Genomic DNA, 23,677 nt, shown 5'->3' with positions numbered 1-23,677 from the left:
GTATGAGGTGATATTTCATCATGGTTTTGATTTGTATTCCTCTTATGATTGGTGAAGTCAAGAATCTTTTTAAAAAAATTTTTATTTGTTTTAATTATACATGACAGTAGAATGCACTTTGATACTTTATATATAATGGAGTATGATTTCTCATTCTTCTGGTTATACATGGTGTAGAATATCACCTGTCACATAGTTATTATGTATGTACACAGGGTAATAATAATGTCTGATTCTTTCTATCCTTCCTTTCCCTATACCCCTCCCCTCTCTTTAATCCCCTCTACCTAATCTAAAGTAACTCTATTCTTCCCTAGTGCCCTACCCCATTGTGAATTAGCATCCACATAGCAGAGAAAACATTTAGCTTTTGGTTTTTTGGAATTGACTTATTTCGCTTATCATGATATTCTCCAGCTCCATCCATTTGCCAGCAGTCTTTTCATGTTTGTTGACCATTTGTGGAGAAATATCTGTTTGGAAAAATGTCTATATAAGTCTTTTGCCCATTTTTAAATCTGGTTTTTGTTTCTTTTTGTTGAGTTACTGGACTTCCATATATTCTGGACATTAATAACTTAGCAGATATATGATTTCCAGTGTTTTACCTATTAGGCTATGAACCTATGAATTGTATTTTTTAAAATTTATTTTTATTATTTTTTTTAGTAGTTTTAGATCCACAGCAAAATTGAGAGGACAGTACAGACATTTCCTACATAACCCCTTCCCCGACATACACATGGTCTACTGTTATGAGAATGCCCCACCATAAGTGGTATATTTGCTACACCGACACATCATAAGCATTCAGAGTACAGTGGAGTTCACTTTTTATGTTGTGTATTCTGTGGGTTTGGAAAAACGTATGATGACATATACTCACTGTCACACTATCACACAAAGTATATCCACTGCCCTAAAAATCCTCTGTGCTCTGCCTACTCATCCCTCTCTGCCCTGACCCAAATGATTTGTGTCCTTTGGTGAACAGAAGTTTTTAGGTTTGATATTTTCCTGTTTGTCTATTTTTGCTTTTGTTGCATGTGCTTTTGGTGTAACAGCCAAGAAATTATCACCAAATTCAGCCGGGCATGGTGGCACATACCTGTAATCCCAGCTGCTCAGGAAGCTGAGGTAGGAGAATTACAAGTTCAAAGCCAGTCTCAAGCAAGGCCCTAAGCAACTTAGTGAGACCCTGACTCAAAGTATAAAATAAAAAGGACTGGAGATATGGCTCAGTGGTTGAGCACCCCTGCATCCAATCTCTGGTACCAAAAAAAAAAAAAAAAAAAAAAAAAAAAAGTCATTGCTAATCCAATGTTACAAAGTTTTTCTCTATATTCTCTTCTAGAAGTTTTATAGGTTTAAGTATTTTGTGTAGGTCTTTATTACATTTTGAGTTAATTTTGCATAAAGTATAAGGATCTATCTTCATTCTTTTGTATCTGAGTATCCAGTTTCCCCAACACTATATATATTTTTGTATTCTTTTTTATTTAATATGTAGTAATTACACTTATTTCTAGGATACAGTGTTATATTTCAACACCTATACAGTGTGTGCTGATCAAATTAGGGTAATTGGCATTTCCATTCCCTTAACATTTCTTTGGAGCCTTCAGGCTCTTCTCTTCTAGCTCTTCATAAAATATATGATGGGTTATTGTGTACTCTGGTCACTCCTCTGTGCTGGGAATAATAGAACTTATTCCTTCTGTGTCCCTCCTCCCTACCTTTCCAACTTTTAGTAATCACTATTCTACATTCAGATCAGTTTTTTTTTTCTTTAGCTTCCATGTGAGAGAGTATATGCAGCATGTGTCTATCTTTAGACCGACACCATTTGTTGAGGAAAATATCCTTTCCCTATTGAATGGTTTTGGTGGTGGTGGTGAAGAACATTTGACCATGCACATGAGTTTTCCAGGCTTTCTATTCTGTTTCATTGATCTATATGTCTATCTTTTTGCCAGTACAGCACTGTTTGGATAACTGTAGCTTTGTAATATGTTTTGTTGTCAGTTAATGTGAATCTTCATTGTTATTTTTCATAATTGTTTTGGCTATATATCAGATTTTTTTAAAAAAAATCAGTTCTATAATTAGGTTATATAAATGTTGTTTACTCATGAGTGAACCACCTCAGCATCAAGGATGATGCATTTGTACTTTTTATATAGCTCAGTGTTTGTCCAGGAGTTGATAGTTGCCTTGAGTTTTCATTTAATTTGATTTAACCTTGTTGTATTTACTATCAAAAAACTCCATTTAACAGTTCCTAGTGTAATTTCCCATTATTAGTTCTATTACTTATTTATCAATCTAGTTCTCTTCTTCAAGGCACTCCTTTTGGAGCCATCCATTCTTTTTTCTGTATTTTTCCAGGTTGGTTGCTGTAGAGAGTTCTGCTGCACACTCATTCTGAGAAATCCTTTCACTTCACCCATGTGTCAGATTCTCTGTTTTCTAGAACCCAGATAACCTACACTTCAGTAGTGCATATTTTTTGGTATCTTCCTAGTAAGGGGAATATGTATGACTGAAGAAAGTCTTTATTTTAACCTCTCGTTTAATTGACGATTTGGTATAGAAACCTTGGCTGAGGATTATTTTGCCTCAGAACTTAAAAGACAACGAGATGTCTTTGAACTCAGTTTTGCTGTTGGAAAGCTGAGTTTACAGAATCCTCCTTGGAACTCCTGAAAAGGCTTTTTGCATCCACTCTGTTCCTGTAAGGCCTGCTGGTTTGAGACTCAGCTCAGAAGCCACCATGAACCTGAAACCCACAGAGAGCTCCATTCTGCAGGGTACTTGCTCTCCTCAACTGATAGAATCATGCTTTCCATGCATTCTGTCCTTACTGCACACTTTTTTATGGGTTCTGAGAAACCCCCCCCCACACACACATATCTCCTGACTTGGATCATAGTTTCTTACTTACATATCTGTGTTTGATATATCAGAAAAGAAATGGATTTAGAAGCCAATGTCCTTGGTGTACAACCTGCTCATTAATGTAGGCCAGGGTTTCTTAACCTCAGCACCACTGACATTTTGGATCAGATCATTCTTTGTGGTGGGGCTCTGTGCATTATAGGATGTTTAGTATAGACACCAGTAATTCTCCCTTTTCCTGGGCTGTGATAGCTAAAACTTTCTCCAGATATTGCCAAACATCACCTGGGGGACATAATGGCCCCTGAATCAGAACTGCTGATATAGGCAAATTTCTTCCCTTCAAGAGTCTTGATTCCCTCACAACCCTTACTGAATTTTCAGAAGAACTAGGGGTGATAACACCTGTTGCTACAATTATAAAATTGAAGTGGACACAAAATACTTTTTAACCCCTGTAGTACGTAGCATAGTACTCACATCATGGGTCCCACATATGCTGAATGAGGGAAGTGTTATTGATTATAAATTTCTTATCTTTGATTGTGATTGCTAGCTATCTATTTCTCATAAAAGTTCTATAACAAATATTTTAAGCCTCACCATGACTGTTACCCACAGTATACAAATAAGAAACTGAGGCATGGAATGGTTGGGTTTCTTGACCTAGGTTTCTGTTAGAAAGTGTCAGAAGTGGAATCTGGTTCCACAGTCCTTTCTCTTAACCACCATGGTTCAACTGTGTGTTTATAACTGGATCGTGACTCCTATGAGTTGCTTCTCATTAGATCATATTCCTTGGCATCTAACACATAATAACTATAATCTACAAATGCTTTACTGACTCGGACCTCATATACCCAGATACTTCAGTAAAGCAGGATTCTAATAATGGATTGTACATGTGTATAACATTTTACACTTCCAAATTATTTTCACATGTTTCTCATCCCCAGAATTCTAAAAGATAGTTTCCTTTTAGAATTGTGGGGAAATGAAGGTTGCAGAAGGAAAGGGACTTGAACATCCTAGGGCATGCCAGAGCTGGGCCCAGAACAAGATCTCTTGGCTCCCAGGCATATATTCTCTCTGTTATAGATCAGGGCAATCTCCTCTCCTCCTGGGGATCTTAATAGCAGCTAATAATGTGTTGTTTCAGTAATTTACCCACCAAGTAGGTGCGAGATTGTCATTCATAGGACAGGTCTTCAGAGGCAGTGGGGTTGGGAGCTGTGAACTGATGTGTGGGGGCTAAAGAATTGACAATTCATGTTTTAAGAGAAAGGATCACTGAGATCTCTGACCAATTTTATATTTAGACCAATTAGCTTTCACGCGTTGACCAACACAGTTCCAGATTACCTTTGTCAGGTAATCTGACATCGGCTGTGGACCTCTGATAAGCATGATTTATCCTGGAATAATTGGTCTAGATATTAGAGACAGTGATGATCTTCCAGTAATTTGGCTCTTATCCCCCCTAAATTTGCTGCTAATACACTCACTAACACTACTATTTCCCATTTCCAGTGAATTTTTTGAGCATCTGCTTTGTTGTAGTGAATAAGAGAACAAAGTAACCTTTGCCTGCCCGAAGCTTGCATTCTACTGGGAAACAGACTAGAGTTGGACAGTGTTGTCCTCTCTTCCTTCCCCAAAGCTCCCCTTGACTCCACCTCCTGGCTTTCCTCTCCAGGGTGCCTTCTGCATCTCCTTTTGTTCATCTTTCCTCTGAGACTGTGTCTTCAGGGTACCCAGCCCTCATCCACTCCCACTCTGGACATCCACCTTGATTTTGCCAGACTGAGGCTAGTCACTGTCTTTTCCTCTAGCTCTGCTCTGTCTTCCTGACCCCGTGTCCATCAGCCTTCACAGACATCTTTGAATGCATGATACATATGCACATTAACTCCAGAATGCCCCATAACAAAGCCTGGCCTTCTTCCTAGGGCCTCTCTCTTAATGGGCAGCACCCTGTCTTGAGAAAGTTGTGCCATTAACATAGACCAGACACATTTGTGTCTTTCTACAGTGTAAGAATTTATTCCATAACAATAAATCGACAAATTATGTCACTTCCTCAGCATTAATTCACCAAATGTGCATGGTTTACTTGGTAGTCATGAACAGGCAAACATAGATTCTTTTATTCAATATGACTTATATCTACAATATTTAAGATCATACCTCCTTCACAATGATAGGTGTATATATGCATATATAGAGAGATTGGGTTTATATACATATCAATATACAGAGAGGGGTTATATTAATATAGGTAAAGAAGTGAAAAAGGTCTACATATATGTACATATACATGTAATTAATACATATGCATATACTTGATATATATTTCAAGATAAGACAGTAACAGCAGTGGCCACAGGGTTAAAGAGGCAGAACTGAAATCAAAGATAGCAGATACGAATGCAAAAGGACTATAGCAAATGGTCAGGTAAGATTACTGACCAACTGAAGTGCTTGCTGGTAGCTGAGTTACTCTGGGCATGGCACTTGTTCTAGGCAAAGGTCTAGATGGCAGGCAGTTTCAAAGTAGGGTGTGTTGAGTAGGGAGTTAGAGCTGAGCTGAAGCCCCTGGGGCAGAGCCTGGAGTTAGTTGACTGTGGACCTCTTGACACTTCCTCTGAGTGGAATAAGTTTGTGGTTGGTGGATGCTGTTGTACCACCACCATCTTGGTGGCCTCTCCTTTTGTGTATTTCAGGTTGGGGGGGTCGGGTCACATCTTTCTGTGGTCTGGATTATCTGATAAACTCAGGTACCTGATTTCTCTGATACGGGTTTGATATGCCCAGGTATTCATATGCTTCTGATTTAATTTGACAGGTTTACATGGGGTCATTTTTTATTAGCATGATTAATTTATCAGTTTGTCTCTTGTGCTGTGCAGTGGGGGGGTTATTCCTTTTGATAAGTTCTGTATGTCTGCCTTAGCACTTGTACTCAAAGTGGAATACATCAGGGTGCACTGCTGCCTTGTAAATGGAGTAGCTCAGGGCTAGGTCCCGCTGTCCTAGAGCACATGAAGTGGTTCAGACAGTGTACAGCCTGCTCTCCAGTGACATATCTAAGACATTTACTCTATCATTGAATATAGACCTAATTATCTGCTATGATGGCTTTAATCTCCCACAGTATGGATAAACTGTGGATTTTATTCAGTCACCTCCTTATGAGCATTAACGTTGTTTACAAGTTTTGCTTTATTTGCTGTCATAGAGGATGTTGTGGTGGATAAACTTGTATGTGTCTTTCAAATTTAGGAGACTATCTCTGTCAGGTAAACTCCTGGAAAGCAAATTCCTGGGGTGAAAGGCATATTCATTGACATGTTAATGATTCCCACTAGAAAGGCCACACTAATTTTCCTCCCATCCAGAGCTTTTAGGAAGAAAGTTCGATGGACCCTCTGGGTGAAGAGCCCAGGCTAGGGTAGGACACTGTCAGACACATACATCTTGGGGATGGTTGGGTCAGGACTTTTAGAAGCATAGGGTCTATGCTTCATTATCTGAATGAAAGTTTGAAAATGCTTGGGAAAGACCCAGGCGGGTGTAGGTGAGGTGATTATATTCTTCATCCAAAACAGCAGCACCTTTAACAATGAAGGAGTTTTAGGTGAGTGGTTTGCATAAGTGTCTCTCAAAGGTCTCTGTGGTAAAGGTTTGGTCCCCTTTATCCTGTAGTACTATTGGGAAGTGGAACCTTAGAGAGAATGCCTCTTAATGGGCATTCTTCAGATCAGTGGGGGGCATGTCTTTGGAGAGGATGATGGGTCCCTGCCTGCTGTGTCTTCCTCTTTTGCTCCCTGTCCATGAAGCCAGTGGTTTTGCTCCACCAGGTATTCCTCCATGATGTGTCGCCTTTCCACCAGAGACCTAAAAATTGTAGGCTCGCCCTATCGTAGACTACAAAGAACTCCACAGCTGTGAACTGAACCTTTTCTCTTTGCAAGTTATGTCGATAACAGAAAGCTGACTTATACAGGTTTCTATTAATAATTGCACTAGCCCAGCATGCATAAACGGACAGCCCCAGGCAAACAGGAATGAATACGTTGCCTACTTTAGTAGAAAGGCACCGTTTTCATTCAGCTGGGACCCTGGTCCATTTCAGATTGTGGGTTTGTGTTAATATCAGAACTTACTGCAAAGGTGTGGGTCAGAACTTGTGTTTGCCAGCCTGTTGTTTTGTAGTCATTTCCTTTAAGCTACCAGTCCCCAGGAGGTGGGTGGTAGAGAAAATAGATGCTTACAAGGTTGCTGGTCAGGTGAAAACTTTCACTGGAAAAATATACTATATGAAACATGCTTCTTCCAGAGGACTTCATGAACTTATTTATTTAAAAAAATAGAATTTCTTAAAAAATCTTTAAAAGGTAATGATTCTAACACACAAGTTACATAGGTTTCCTACTGTCTCATGCTGTCTCCTCACTCATGTTTCCCACCTGGAAGGCAACCGGTTACCTGTTTCTTACCTGTGTCTCCCCATTTTATTTTTCTCTTTTGAGATTGAACCCAGGGTGCTTTACCACTGAACTACATCCCAAACCCCTTTTATTTTTCATCTTAAGATAGGGTCTGGCTAAGTTGCTGAGACTGGTCTCAACTTGAAATCTTCCTGCTTCCCGAGTCCCTGGGATTACAGGCATGATCCACCACACTTGCCGTTTCCCTCTTCTTATACAAATTGTAGGATGCTGTACCTACCCTTCTTCACTTTTCTTTATTTAATGATGTATGGATGAACCACAGTTGATGTATCTAATCCCCTATTGATGGACATTTGGGTTGTGTTAATCTTTGCTTTTACAAGTTATGCTGTGGCGACTGACTTTTTTTCTGATATCTTATTTGCATGGTGTGATCATATTTGATTTCTCTAGGTGGTACTGCTGGGTGAGAGTGTGCGCCCTTGTAATTTTGACAGCTACAACCAAATCACTGTGCAGAGAGGTGGTGCCAATTTACACTCACATCAGCAATGTGTGAGAGACCCGTTAAATGCTGGCCCAAGGAAACACTGGGCTCTCTTCCTGACTGCTTCCTCCTCCCTATTCTCCTTCATTTGAATTCATCTTACTTTTCTAGTATTCTCTCTGGGAGCTCTCTGCTATAACTAATTTGACCTCTATTTGGCCTTTGCTCCTCTTGACTTCAGCGTGGGTTCCATGGAATTTTCTCTGGGTTGTTTCCGGGGCCAGCTGCCTGGGAATTAGAAGAGCAGGGAAGTGGCTAATGGAAGGGGAACCTCATCTCTCTTCTTCGCTTTCTTGCCCTCTATTCCCACCCCTGACAGTGTGAGACTTTTGATCTGACACCCAAGTGCCCCAGTGTGTCCTCAGCAGGAGTGCTGGGGCCTGCAGGGCTGACACAGCCCCTGATTCAGCTCCAGGCTAGTGGATCCAGGAGCTCCATGAAGCAGGTGTGTTCTGTATGAAACAAGGCATTGGGGTATATAGTTACATGTCAGGTCAAACAGAACATCTGCTTTTTTCCCCACCTCTCCTTTGGTGCTGGGTATCCAACCCAGGGCATCAAACAGGCTAGGTGGGTGCTCCATTGATTACACCCCCAGCCCTAGAACATCTGCTGTTTGTTCTGTATAGCTATAGGTATTGCCCTATGGGAAGAAATCTCAACTGAGAAAACTTAGGCTTTTGTAGTCTATCATCAGAAATAATTGGGGAGCTGGGCATGGTGGTGCATGCCTGTAATTCCAGCAGCTCAGGAGGCTGAGGCAGAAGGATCACAAGTTCACAGCCAGCCTCAGCAACTCAGCAAGGTCCTAAACAACTTAGTGATACCCTGTCTCAAAACAACAACAACAAAATGACTGGGGATGTTGCTCAGTGGTTAAGTGTCCCTGGGTTCAATTCCTGGTACCAAAAAAAAAAAAAAAAAAAAAAGAAAGAAAGAAAGAAAAAAGAAATAATTGGGGGGAATTTGACTTATGGTGGCAATTCTGAGCAAGAGTTACAAAATGAAGATGTGTTAAGATTTTATTGAGCTCATTAATGAGGAAACCATTAAGATGTTCAGCTGGTTCCAAGGGGAATTTAAAAATTGCAAATATGTAGGCCATCAGAAAGCTGAAATAAATTTGCCTTTGTATGCAAAGCTGACCAATGTTCCCTTGAATCTTCACTGGACACAGATGTTTGCATCACCATCAATATTCTGCAACTTAGAGTTGTACAGCAGCTGAGAGCAACAGAAGAGTAATGAAGAAGAGAAAACTTCCAAGTAGATGGCCATCTATGATGTGTTATTGTCCAGTCATGTGGGTGTGTCCCCCACCCCCATGTTTAAATTTTAACTTTTTCCTTCTTATACTGAAACCTGTACCTGTCAGACACTAACTTCTCACTGTCCTCTCCCCAACCTCTGGCAACACCTATCTGCATGAACTTGCCACCCATTTTAAAGACTTTGTCAATTTATATTTACCTAGAGTCCCTTTTGCCATCTGCGTCCCTGGCCAGATTATTGGGCCTTCACATCCTGTCTGTGAAGTGGCAGAAGGACACCTTGCTCAGGGATTCGTGGTGAGGATTAAATGAGGTAATCTGTGTCAGGTGCATGATGTAGTGTCCTCCAGGATGAAGAAAGGACTCAGTGGATGGTTGGATGACTGTTTTCCCAGCCAGGGACAAAGGCACAGACCTTCCTTTGGGTCACTGTCAATTCTCAGTATTGACGGTGGGGCATGATCACCTGGAGAGCCTTAAAATATATCAATGCCCAGAAAATATCCCATGACCCAGGCACATGCCCAGAGCCTCTGATTTAATTGGTCTGGGTTGTGGCCTAGGCTTGGGGAGTTTCCAGAAAGTCAGATGTGGACCACATACTGCTGTAGGTATTCCCAAGGTCTCAGCTTGCCCTGGGCAGGACAGCACTGTGTATTAGCACTGGGCTGATCACTATGAGACAATGCACAGAAAAGTACTGGGTCGATAATAGGACAGGCTCAAAGTGTTAGCTTGTTATGATGAGGGTGTTGATTAGGCAGCATCGCTGTGACTCATGTTTCCAGCAAAGGTAGGTAGATGCCCCAGGAGGTGCTCTTTGGAGAAGGGAGAGAGGCTCCTCAGATTGAGAGAGGCAGTATAAGAATTAATGTGGTGGGTCTGATATGACCCCTGCCTCGGCCTCTGGGGAGATACAGAGGAGAGCAAGCTTCAAAACAGACCTGCGCCTCTCAGGAGAGGCTGCTGAGGCGCTATTAAAGCAGAGTCCAGGAGTTGGCCTGAGTCTTATCTGCTCTCTCTCTCCTGCCCCCTCCCTGTCTATCTGGACTTTCTGGGAATGTGCAGGGCCTGCCCTGTGTGCCTTCCTACCCTCTGTGGAAGGCCTGACTCCATTACAGTGGGTCTAAGTAGGGGTGAAGGTGGCTCTGCTTGCCCTCCTTTCCCAGCTCAGGACAGGCCTGGTAGGAGTGTTGCCCAGAGGCCCAGTAGCACCTAGGTATTGACTCAGGGAGCTGTCTCACCCCCTCACCTAGCACACACACCCATGCAGTTAGTGCTGTTGGTATTCTGTTGCCTCAGCAGTTTGAACTTAAAATCTCTACTACACAACTGAGTGTTTTTGTAACTCAGATTACATATTAGTAAAATTCTCCCAAATCATGGAAGTCCTAGTTCCTAAATTCCCCAAAGTCATACAGGTTAGTAGGCCCTAATGTTGGGGCACGGCTGGGTACCAACATTTAAAAATCTTCCCTAAATATCTATTTTTCCTGAATAACATGTGTTGGAGGATCACTGGTTTCCAGGCCAGTGATCAGCATGTTAATGTTAGACTTCCAAAACCCTGTTCCCCAACCCTACATTCTGGGGGTGCTATAAAACTGAAGATTCCAGAGGGGAAGGGAGCTTTAGGAGTTGTGAGTTGCTCACTTGGGCCTCTGCTCAGAGCTGGCACAGGTGGTCCCTGGTGAATCTGCTGAGTCCCTCTTGGTTGTGTCCTCCTTTCTCTTCAGCTGTAATGACTTAGGTTTCAGAAAATAAATTAAGCCAGGAACTTGTTTGGAGACTGCAAATTCTTTCTCAGCAGGCCTGCTGGTTTGTTTCCAGTGGAAGTTGGCAGTTGCACGTTTAGGTTGTTCTAAACCAATAAGAGAGTACGTGGCTGAGTAGGCGGAGCTGTGCTGGTCTGTATTTAGAACAGACCATTGAGTCAAGCAGTGTAGAGAGAGAATCATACACCATGATCAAGTGAGATTTATTCCACGTATGCAATGCTTGTTCCACAGCACCCAGTATACTCTGCATACACGTCAACAGGTGTCTTAGTTCAGGCTGCTATAACACAACACCTCAAACTGTGGTGCTGAAACAATAGACATTTGTTTTGCCCAAATCCTTGTGTGTGGAGGATGGGAAGTCCAAGATAAAGGTGCCAGATTCAGTCCCTAGGAAGGTCGCTCCTCAGGTTTAGAGATGGCTGCCTTCTCGTTCTGCTCTGATCTGGTAGACAGCAAAAGTGCTCTTCTCTGTCTTCCTCTTCTTAAAAGGGTACTGATCCCATCATGGGAGGCCCACCCTCATCACCTCATCTAAACCTAATTACCTCCCAACTGCCCCACCTCCAAACAACATCACACTGGGGTGATGTTGAGAGTCTCAGCGTGAAGTTTGGGGCTATACATTTGGTTCATAGTAACAGGCTAAAAAGAGAAAAGATACAGTTGGCCCTCTGTATTCCCAGCTTCCATATCTGCAGATTTAACCAAAGGTAGATCAGAAATATTTGAAAAACTTATTTAGGCCTGGAGGTTTTCCTCATCTGTAAATATGATTTAAAATCTAAGCCTTGAGTATACTTCATTTATTTAAAAAATTATATGAGAGATTAAAAAATATTTGAAAGAATTGCATCTACACTGAATATATACAGATTTTCTTTTCTTGTCATTATTTCCTAAACAATACAGGATAGTAACTCTTTATATGGCATTTTCATTATGTCAGATACTGTCACTGTCTGTCTCAGCGAGTCCTTTGGCTCATGCAGGATAGAATCAAACCTGGATAACAGGGTTAGAAGCATTTATTGCATGGATTAATATAGCAAGGTGGCTGCCCCATAGAGTGGCAAGGAAGTCAAAGGGTGAGCAACATTAATATAGTTGTGGATTGGCAATTTGCATATTTATAGGTTACATAGCACTGTTCATGATCCTTGCAATTTCTTGGTGTGCTTTCGCTATTTTGCACATGGTCAAAAATGTGTCTAAAATTGTGTTAGGTCTCCCTCCTAGGCACATCTTTTAACACAGAAATGCATTTAAATGAGGGTCCTGGTTCTTTTCCATCAAGGGGTTGTAATCACATGTTAGCATTGGTTTTGATGTTTTCTTGTCTGTGTTGAACAATGGATGTAGTTGAGGAGGACTTTTTAGCATTCATCATAAGTATAAAGCATGTGATGCTACTGTTACTGGCTTAAACTTTATATTCCTGCCTGAGTGTTGGAAGTAATTTAGAGATGATTTAAAGTATGCAGTAGGATATAGATAAGGTTATATGCAAATACTGTGCCGTTTTATCTAAAGATTTTGAGCATCTGTGGATTTTGGTATCCTTTAAGGGTCTTGGAATGAGTTTCCCATTGGTACTGAGGAAGGACTGAATAATCATAACAGATGTAGCAAAAGCTTTAGACAAAATCCAACACTCATTGGTGATAAGAACTCTCAGAAAACAAGAAATTGAGAACTTTCGCAACATGATAAAAGGGTATCTACAAAAAACCAACAGCTAATATCCTACTTAATGGTGGGAGATAAACATTTTCCTGCTAAGATAAGGAATAAGGCAGGGATATCTATTCTTATCATTCTCATTCAATATAGTCCTGGAAATTCTAGCCACTGCAATAGGGCAAAGAGAAGGCATTTAATCGGGAAAAAAGTTCTGGAGATGAATGGTGGTGATGATATACTTAATGTCACTGAATTGTACACCTATGTGTTATCACAATAAAAATCACAAAATACTAACCCATGAAGAAGCAATTAGTCTAATTACCATAGAAAAGATGGTAAAGACAATCAAAGATGGAAGTTTTGAAAAGGCATGAGGGGCAGGTAGTTTCATAGCACTGTGTTATATTTTAACCTCAACAAAAAAGGGTTTCACTGTTATTTAAACTACTGTAAAGCCTAAAACAAAATGGAAATTTAGATTTGTTTTACAAAGCCAGCACAGCCTTAATACCCAAACCAGGTAATAGAACAAGAGCCATATATGAATCTGTTGTGAATATAGATATAGACATTCTTAACACTAAACTGGGCATGGTGGTGCACACCTGTGGTCCCAGCCAGTTCAGGAGGCTGAGGTGGCAGGATTGCTTGAGCCCAGGAGTAGTTCAAGGCCATCCTGGGCAAAAGAGTGAGATCCCTCATCTCAGAAAAACAAAAATTCTTAACATTGCCTGATAAAATATAGCACTTACCTACCAGAAGAATAATACAGTATGACTTGGGTCTCTTCCAGGAATGGAAGGATGATTTCTTAATTCATTATACTCACAAATTGAAGGAAGAAAAATACATATTAACAGTTGCTGAAAAGTCACCAATTCTTATTTCTGGAGAGGACAGTCTTTATCTCCCAAGCATAGTTCTTCATGCCATTGGTCTGCTAGGCTTTGTTCTGTCAATATGTCAACCCACTGAAGATGTAGTCTAGCTTTCTAGCACTCCGGCCATCTTGACAGCTGCTCTTGGTTGGGGGCCATCCCACATCTAAGGCAGGACGATGGTGACTAAAAAGAAGACAAAAAAAAAATCTCTAGAGTTGATCAACTCTAGGCTCCAGCTTGTTATGAAAAGTGGAAAGTATGTACTGGGGTACAAGTAGACTCCGAAGATGATCAGACAGGGCAAAGCAAAATTGGTCATCCTCACCAACAACTGTCCAGCTTTGAGGAAATCTGAAATAGAGTACTATGCCATGTTGGCCAAAACTGGTGTCCATCACTACAGTGGCAATAATAGTGAATTGGGCTCAGCATGCGGAAAATACTACACTATCATTGACCCAGGTGATTCTGATATCATTAGAAGCATGCCAGAACAGATTGGTGAAAAGTAAAACACGTTAAATTTTTCTTTAATAAAACTTGGCAGGACTTGTTTAAAAAAGAAAAGATGGAGTCTACTTTAGCTACATCTAAAGGGATGAGGGATGGAAAGACCATTAATGATGCCTTATCACTTGTGTACAAGTGTACTGTAGGAGCCAATGGGATCCTTAATAGCCAATTAAGTCACTGGTAGACCTTTCTAGAAGCAAACCCTCACCACACAGCTACTGTGTTACCTCAAAAGGAATTATCTTACCAATTAAATCTAACTTTTAGTATTAGCTGATTTCAAATAACCTCTCCAAATTATTTGATAATTGTTATTTTACAGGACTGTCTCACTACCCCTATCCTTGTGGGACTGGATGAGTACCCCCAGTGCAGTAATTCCTGTATGTTATCTTGTTATTAGCTCATTCTTCCAATCTGAGATTGTCATGGATCCTGCCTGATTTTTGTCATCCAAGGAACTTACCCTTGTTGCTACTTGTCACCTGATTAAGATGTGATGTGCCACTCATTCAAGTAGACAAAACACATTTCTGCTATGGAAAGAATGCTCTGGAGGCCATTTACACTATAGGTTATTTTTAAATGTAGTTTTATTATGTATTTTTACTTTTCTTTGATCTATGGTACTTTTTCTACTCCCATTTTTTTCTGAATGTCTTTATAACTTTCTTTGTTGAATCATAGTCTGAGAAGAGTTTTAATGTTTTCTATCCCCAATCTACATCATTCCAGGCAATTGAAACTCTCAGAGAATGCTATGATAACGCACCCAGGAAAGTGGGACTCTTCTGCCATTCAAGACCTAAGTGTAGGGCCAGGTGGCCAGGATTCCAGCTCCTGCGGTTCTGCCACAAATGATATTTGAGATCCTGAGAACTCACTTAACCTCTTTTAGCCTTCCTATCCTCATCCAAATTGAACTCTCAAAGACCATGCTCCACCTGAATATTATCTTTCTAAAATTTATGTGACATTTATTTGACTAACCTCATGCCTTTCTTTCTTCCTACCTTGCTCCTTCTTTAATACCACAAACAAGATATGCAGATATTCTTTACCTCAAAAGACTGCCTAGCCCTGATCTGTCCTATTTCTCATGATCCCAAAAAGAAAGGGGGCTCTATCCTATTATACTATTTGGATCTAAATTCTTCCATTTCCCCTCATCTGAGTCTCCCCTGCCCTCCTGCCCTCTTTGTGATGCCTCCAGTTAAGATGGTTAAATTGTTGTATTTCTTTGAGCTAATGAGTCCTGATTCCTAATCCAGCCTCCCCTCCAAGTCACCCCCATTCTTCAGAGTTTCTGCCCCTTTATTCGTTTGGTTTCTGCCCCAGGTCTCTGTGCGACTCTGCTTAGGAATATCATTAGAGTGAGATGGCGTTGTAGGAATGAGGCACCAGCCAGCACTCTTACCTCTCACTTTTCTGGTGTTCTCTTCCACTCTGCCCTGTCCAGCACTCTTCTGTGAGACCTTGTCGTTCGCAGGCAGGTACTGTTGGTCTGATAGACCTGCCCTTTAGTAACTAGGATCTGGCACACCTAAGCAGGAGCTGTGACTTGGCAGGGGTGGGGGGAAATGAGTGGCCAGGGTCATGACCTGGAGCTCGTGGGCCCCGAGGAGTCTGATGGAGGCAGTCTTCCCTGCCTTGTTTGTAGGTTGTAGTTCTCAAATGACCCCTGGCCCCTGCTCCCTTGTAAACACCTCGGTCTGCCTTCAGTGTCCAGTGAGGAGGCTCAGCTTCATATCTGAGCATCTGCTGAGAAAAAAACACCTCCACTTCATTTCAAGGTTTATTTTAAGCTATTCACCTGTCTGGGCTCCTGTGTCATCCTAGTTGGTGGGAGATTAATATCTTAACAGTGATCCTCCTCCTGGAATGTTTCCTGATTGAACCCTCCCCACCTCCATCCCCAACTGGGAGTTGGCTTTTCAGAATGAATAGCAGGGACAGTTTTTTCTGTGTGCCCTTTATAATCACCTGTTAGTGTAATTTATGGGTCACCTGCTGGAATGGGAGTCACTCTGATGTTCCTGTACAGCAATCTTGCTAGAGTCCATCCCACAGGGCTCAACCTGCCTGAACAAAGCATCATTCCAGGCCAGTGCCCCAGAGTTGTTGACAGTGGGGCCACTTTTCTGTGTTGTTGCTTGGCAACATCTCAAGGCCCTTTGCAGTTCAGTTCCCTGGAAGTGAACCAGCTCTGATTCTCTGCTTGCTGGTTGGTTGAAAAGAAAACGCAGGGATGCTGCCTACTTTCACTCTTCTGGTCACAGATGGCCCATCCTGACACCAGGAACTGGGGACTTTAAAGTGGTTCATAACCTTTGACTTGGCTGCACATTAGGATTTCCTAGAACCTTGCGGGCAGGGGAACCGGCCAAATAAAACACCCAATCCAGACATCCAGAATCCACCCTAGATTAATGGAACCCGACCCTTTGGGGATAAAATTTGGGCATGTGTGTGTAAGTTTAGATTTTAGGTAACTCTAATGCATAGAATTGAAAACCATGGTTTGTCTGTAGCTCTCATAATGTGATCTCTGACTAGCAGTATCTGCTTATTTTAGTTAATTTTTTTTTTTTTTTTTTTTTTTTTTTTTGGTCACTGTGACAAATACCTGAGACAAAACTTAGAGGTGGAATGATTTGTTTTGACTTACAATTTCAGAGGTCTTGGTCCATGGTCATCTGGCTCCTTTGCTTTGGGCCTGAGGTGAGGTAGAATGTCTTGGCGAAAGAGCGTGGTGGAAAAAAGCTGCTCAGCTCATGGCGACTGGGGAGCAGGGAGGGGAGAGGGAAGAGAAGTGTAAGAGGGAAGGAGAGTGGGGACAAGAAACACCCTGTCAGAGCATGCCCCCAGTGACCTACTCAGGAACTTGTTATAAATGCAAATCCTCAGACTCTACCCCAGACTTACTGAATCAGAGACTCTGGAAAGGGAGCCCAGCAATCCATTCTAACAGGAGATTCTGCAGCTCAATGTGGTTTAAGAGTCACTGGCTTAAGATATATTATTGTACAAAGCAAGATAATTTTATGTGACTTGTGGATATAACTATAAAAGCATCAATAGAAGAGCTGTTCTGAAAAGAATTGGATAAACAATAGTTGAATTGGGTTGTAGAATTAGAGATTTTTGTTTTGTTTTGTTTTTCTTTCCAAACTTTTAGTAACTTTATCACATTGCATAGATACTCTTTGAAGATCTGGCAAGCTCTGGGCTGTATCCGTGCAGTATCTGAGATGTTTTGCACTGACAGGTGGGGATGAGAGCATCATGAAGAATGTCGCAAGAGGAATGGCTTTTGCTTGGGCAGGCCCAGCCCAGCAGGTGGGGCCTCAGGGCTGCTCTGGGGAGGCTCATCCCAGCCCCTCCTCATCTCATCCTGTGTTCTTAACCCACCACCCATTAGAGTCACCTGGTATATAAAAACCTGACACCAGGGCCTCCCCACAATCAGAGACTGGAGGAGGGTCTCGGGCATCAGTATTTAGACCAGCCTCCCCAGGAGATTCAGTGTTAAGAGAAACTAGAAGACCACTGCTCATCCCTGAGGTTTTATAACCAGGAAACCAGGTTATTTCTAAGAAACCACAGAGGTCAGTGTCTGGGCTCAGATACAACATCCAAGAACCTAGGAGCTTCCAGATAGCGAGACAAAGTCCTTCTCTCTACTAGGGGACCCCCCAGCACCACCAGGGCAGTATGTAGGGGTAAGAGCACAGGTTCTGGTGTCAGATGGTTTAAGAGGCGAGTACATACTCCAGGTACCTTCTCTGCGGCATATAACAAACAACAGTCTCTTCATGCCTCAGTTTCCTTGTTTGTAAAATGAGCTAAATAATAGTGTCCACCTTAGGGTGGTTGGGAGGACTGAATGAGCTAACAGGTGTGCAGTTCTCAAGATGGTTCCTGCCACACTGTAAGCTACTAACACATATTGTCTGCTGCTATCTCTTGCTGTTGCCTTCATCCATATTGGCTTCTCTGGGTCACCAGGGCCTGCGTGTGTGGGGCTGAACTGGCTTTGAGGATCATTGGGGTGGAACTCAGGGGAAATGGACATTTCAAAAACAACTTCTTCTATCATCCATACTAGGGAGCCTGTTCTCCTATATGACTTTCTTTGACTGGTCAGTCCTAGGGCCACAGAAATAGTTGCATCCTTTAGTCTGAGTCATTCATGAAATCTCTGAGGATCAGTTTTTGTTTGCTATCTATCTCCCTCTAAAGATGCTCCAACTTTCCCCATAAGTCAGGCTCAGTCTGGGGTATCCCTGTGTCCTGGGTACACACTTCTGCTCTTCTGTAGGGCTCTGTTTTTGTGGCTTTTCACTATAGAATGTTCTGGAAAACTAAGCCCATTTCTGTATTTTTCTTTTTTGCTTTGGTTGGTGGTGCGTGTGTGAGGGACTTGGTCTTTTCCTGGGGAAGCCCAGGGGTCGGGACTGATATTTTCAGCTTCCAAAGGAAACCAGTTTCTGCCTTTGCTACTGCCATACCCTTCCCAGGTGCCACAAAGGAGCCAAGCATGTGAGGGAACAGACTCTCCTCAGAGAAGGCCCCTTGTCACTGCTAAAATGCTCCTGAAGCCCCCAGGATGTTGACGTCTCCTCTGAGGGTCTGAGACATCCTGAAACTGGAGCTTGTAACCAGCCCACTGTCTCATCTATGTCCCTGAAGTTGCACCTGGGACTGGAATATGCCCCAGCGGCCTTGCCCTGTGCTCGAGGAATAATGGAGCTTCTTCAGTATGGCCCTCAAGCCACCCCAGAGTCAACTGCCCTTAAGGAGATGATCCAGTTGGAAAAAGCCAGTTCCCAGAGTGGACACTCAGAGCAGAAGGCTGAGAGGTTTCCCAACAGGGAGCTCAAATACTGCGGCCGAGGGGAGGGCAAGAGCTGCAAACGCATCTCCTGAGGGAGTCGGAGGTGGTGTGGTGCAGAGACGGGTGTCCTCAGTGAGGAGGCCCTGATGGTAGGGCGGGGATGCGAGGAGGGAGAACCTCAGGCTATATTTTAAAAACAAGAGCAGAAACCCAAAAAAACTTACACCAAAAAGTCAAATAACCCAGGTAATAAATGGGCTAAGGAACTGAACAGATATTTTCACAGAAAAAATACAATTGTTCAACAAATATATGAAAAAAATGTTTAACATCTCTAGCAATTAGAGAAATACAAATCAGAACTACACTGAGATTCCATTTCACTCTAATAAGATAAAAAAAAAAGAATATAAGCAACAATAAATGTTGGTGAGAATGCAGGAAAAAGGCACACTCATATGTTGCTGGTGGGGCTGCAAATTGGTGCACCATTATAGAAAGCAGTATGGAGATTCCTTAGAAAACAATAGCTAAACTATAGAACCAACCAAGATGTCCTTCAATAGATGACTGGATAAAGAAAATGTGGTATAAATACACAATGGAATATTACTCAGCCTTAAAGAAGAATGAAATTATGACATTTGCTGGTAAATGGATGGAACTGGAAAATATCATGCTAAGTGAAATAAGCCAATTCCAAAGAACCAAAGGCTGAATGTTTTCTCTGATATGTGAATGCTAATTCACAATAAGGGGTTGGGGGACTAGAGAAGAATAGAGGTATTTTGGATTAGATGATGGGAGTGAAGGGAGGGGAAGGATATGGGGGTAAGATGATAGTAGAATGAATCAGACATTATTACCCTATTGCATATATGATTACACAACAGATGTAATTCTACCTCACGTACAACCAGAAGAATGAGAAGTTATACTCCATTTATGTAGGATGTGTCAAAATGCATTCTACCATTCTGTCTTGAAGAACCAATTAGAACAAAAACAAACAACCAAGAAACAAAATGAGAGCAGACAAGCACGACAGGCGGGTGGAAACAACCTTCCAGCCAGAGCCCCTCGGACTGCCCAAGTGACCCAAGACCCGACCCTTCACCCAGATCCCTTACAGTGGGGATGCCTCACGGGCCTTTTCTAAGGACAAGGTGTGTGGGTATCGAGGAGGAGGGCCAGCCGCAGTTGAATGTCCTCAGGGTTGGAGGTTGAGGACAGTGGGAACAAGGGAAATTCACGCTAGAAGGTGGGTGTCGGCTCGCATCCTTATCCCAAACCTGTGGGGTCAATAGCAGAGAATTTTTCTGTGACAGATGAGAAAGCAGGCTTAGGAAATTGCCATACACAAGGCCACATGGGTGTTACTAGTCATAGCTGGGATTTATACCAGGCCTGTCCAGTTCCAGAATCTCCCGCCTTTCATTTCTCCACGGGAAGGATTTTGTTGTTGTTGTTGACTTTGCATTAGGAAAATACTCCCATCCAGGGCCATCTTCTTCATAGTTTCTAAAGTGCCCTCTCATATGTAGTCTGGTTTAAACCTGTTTTCTTCCGATTGGGCATCTCTGACAGGATACAATTGACTGGGTACTTAAATAACAGACGTTTGTTTCCTCACCATTCTGGAGACTGGGAAGTCCCAAGATCAGGGTGGCAGCATCTAGACCCTCTGGGCGAGAGCCTTACTTTCTGGTTTGCAGGCTGCAGCCTTCTTACTATATCCTTGTGTGACGGAAAGAGGGTCAGCGAACTTTCTTTTCTGTAAGTCACTAATCACATCACAAGGGCTCACTGCTATGACCTAATTACCTTCCAAAGGCCCCATCTGCAAATACCATCACATTGGGATCTGGGGTTCAGTTTCTGGATTTGGGGGGCTAAACGTTCAGTCCATAGCAGAGCAACAGCAGCATTTCCTTCTCCTGCCTTCTGATTATTTGTGTTCACTGGGACAGACAGACCTCTCATTCTCCTTGGGTTTCACCTTCCCTAGCAGTGACACCTGGTTGCTGATGAGTGTGTTCCTCAGGGCTCCCCTGACCACAACACCCAGTGACCCTCTGTCTCTGGCCCCTTTTCCAACTCCTCTTCACACAACCCCTTCCCATCATGGTCTCTTGTTTTCTGACTGCTCAAAGGTACCTGTGTCCTATCATGCTACGCCTTCCTCATGACACACACGTGCATCTCTCCTTGCACCAGTGGTGAACTTGCCTGTTTCAGAACCCCTTAGGAAATTTAGTGAAGGTCATTCGCTCAGTGTCAAGGCATGAGGATATGTGATGGCAAATGGAGTCTGAGACCAGGCCCAGGGAGTGAAGACCTGGTCATTTTGCTCCATCTGAACAGCTATGGACATTTCATTTAATGAGTCAAGGTTAAGTAGCACATGGCTGAGCAGAGTCACTGGCAAAGAAAGGTCATTCTTTCATCTCAGATGTTGCCTTTTTTATGAAGGCTTTTTATAGTCCACTTTTTTTGAGAATAACTTTGTTCTTAATTAAGCATTCTAATTTTAAAGCAAGCTCTGACCTCTTTCTTTCCAATCTCATTCTAGTGCTTTGATTGCATTTCATGGCTAGAAATTAAGATCCTTTATTGTCTGTTATCTGTTTTCCTCAAATGGCTAGTTATCCATGGCAAACTGGTGTTTTATTGAGACCATAAATAGGTTTATCCTGCTAGAATATCAATAAGGGCCTTTGGGCCTTTATCAAGATGCTAAGCAGGACATGAGGCCGTGTGAGACCCATATTCCTCAGGGATGTGTTTCAGCATGGCTGGAGCCATGGTTAAATGATGTTTGACCCTTTCTTCACAGTGAATCCTGAGGGAGAGTAAAGGGAGCATAATGTCTCCTTTGAAGTTTGGAGAAGTAGGAGTTTGGCGAGGTCAGTTCTCTGGACAGAAGTTAATCTACAATGCAAAGTGTTATTTATTCTGGGTGTCCCCCAATCCCAGGGTAGTAGTTAGGAGCCCAGGTGCTTGAACAGTTGAAGGGAATGATCATCTTTATGACACAGCCACAGGGCTGAGAAGCACTCAGGTGCCTGAGAGCCGAGCTCACAAATGTGTTCTGCAAACCTAAGGAAACAACCAGGTGGGTGCTCATCAGTAGAATAGGGCTGCATTGGAACTACATGTGATGACATGAAAATAATCTCAAAAATGTAATGTTAGACAAAAAGTGCTGAGCGACATTGTAAAGTTTAATACCATGGGCATAAGGTTTGAAATAAGTAAAACTGTTTGTATGTTGTCTTTGGCTACAAACGGTGAAAACATAATGAAAGGCAGGGGGTATAAATGCCAAATCAGAGGGGAGACCAGATTTGTGAAGGCATTCACAAGCAGCATCTGTGTTTTGCTGATGCTTTTTGAAATGGTTAGGGTTATGTGGATTTTAAAATATTTTTTAATGACTGAAATATTTTAAAATTTTATAATTTGTTTTTAAAAGGAAGGAGAGTCTTTCCTGATCAGTGTGGTTCAGTTTTTGTTTTAAGGAATTACTAACCAGATTTTTCTAGGGCTGACTAGCTTGGCAGTTCCTGCTTCTCACCTCTTGCCCTGGTCTAATTCATCATTGCCACTTTCTCATCCCATAGGATTAGCATTAAGCAGGAAAATGAGAACACATGAAACTCCTCATTTTGCTGCTTACAAGTGGGAAGTAGAAATTATATGCTAAAGGAAATTATCATATACTGATCATTGATTATGATGCCAATAGTCAGAGCTGAGACAACTTGAATTCTGGGAAGATTCATAAGAATTTTCTGCTAAACCAAGGGGGCATGAGAAGGTGTTGGCCTTAAAAGCTATTGCAAAAACCTTGCTTCTATTTATTTCCCCTGTCCCTACCCTCAAGAGAGCAGTTTTGATATCTTATTCTAAAATTAGTGTTTGCTTTGTTTAACAGCATGGCCGGACCCCCTTGCATCTTGCTGCCAATAAAGGCCATCTTTCTGTGGTCCAGATCTTGCTGAAGGCTGGCTGTGACCTTGATGTCCAGGATGATGTGAGTAGAAGCCATCATTCTATGAATGGGTTAGCAGGGGAACTTAGTTGCTGTGTCAACTTTTTCTTGCTATGACAAAATACTTGAGAAAAACAACCTAAGGGAGGAAGGACTTATTTTTTTAACTCATGGTTTCAGAGTCCACAGTTGGCCAGATCCAGAGCTTTGGGCCTGAGGTGAGGCAGAGCATCTTGGTGGAAGGGAAAATCTTCTCAGGTCATGGCAGCTGGGATCAAGGAAGGGGCCAGGGAAAAGATGTTCCTTTCTAAGGCACACCCCCAGCGACCCACCTCCTTCAGTGAAGTCCCTTCTTCTATAGTTTCTACAGCCTCCCAATAATACCATCAAAGTATTAATCTGATGAGGTTAGAGCCCTCATGATCTAATTACTTCCCCCAAACCCCACCTCTGAACTTTGCTGTACTTGGGACAAAGCCTTCAACACATGAGACCTTGGGGATCTGGAGTCCAGATCCAATCACAACATCTGCCTGGAAGTCCACAGTACAGATGCAGCAGCTGTGAGGTGAGGAGGAGGAAGGTGCTCTCCCAGCACTTTTCAGCTCCATCTCTGTCCTGTCGTGGCAAGAACTTTCTCAGAAACACTGGTTCTGAGACCCATTCTCGGTAGCAAGTTAGAGGTTTGGAGAGTGGGATCGTTCAAGTGCACAGCCTCAAAGGGCCTTTTGCCTGTGTCCTGTGTCCACACCAAGGAGCACTCACCCCAGTGAGTATGGGCAAGGTCTGCTGGAGAAAAGGTGGGGCTTAACAACTTA

The 23,677-nt window shown here is 42.4% G+C and overlaps 1 protein-coding gene and 1 pseudogene across 1 annotated transcript in view; both read left to right on the top strand.

Annotated features, from left to right (window-relative positions):
• The window catches only part of Ankrd6 (ankyrin repeat domain 6), a 212,882-nt gene that overhangs the window by 156,393 nt on the left and 32,812 nt on the right, over nt 1–23,677 (top strand). Inside the window, 1 exon segment of the mRNA XM_047557568.1 lies at nt 22,803–22,901. Within this exon segment, the coding sequence (XP_047413524.1) occupies nt 22,803–22,901 (99 nt within the window).
• On the top strand, nt 13,692–14,027 carry LOC124988251 (60S ribosomal protein L30-like; annotated as a pseudogene).

This window comes from Sciurus carolinensis, chromosome 7, assembly GCF_902686445.1.
Source record: "Sciurus carolinensis chromosome 7, mSciCar1.2, whole genome shotgun sequence".
In the NCBI taxonomy this organism is placed as follows: domain Eukaryota; kingdom Metazoa; phylum Chordata; class Mammalia; order Rodentia; family Sciuridae; genus Sciurus; species Sciurus carolinensis.
Note: the sequence above shows the minus strand (reverse complement) of the source record. Positions and strands in the feature narration are given on the sequence as shown.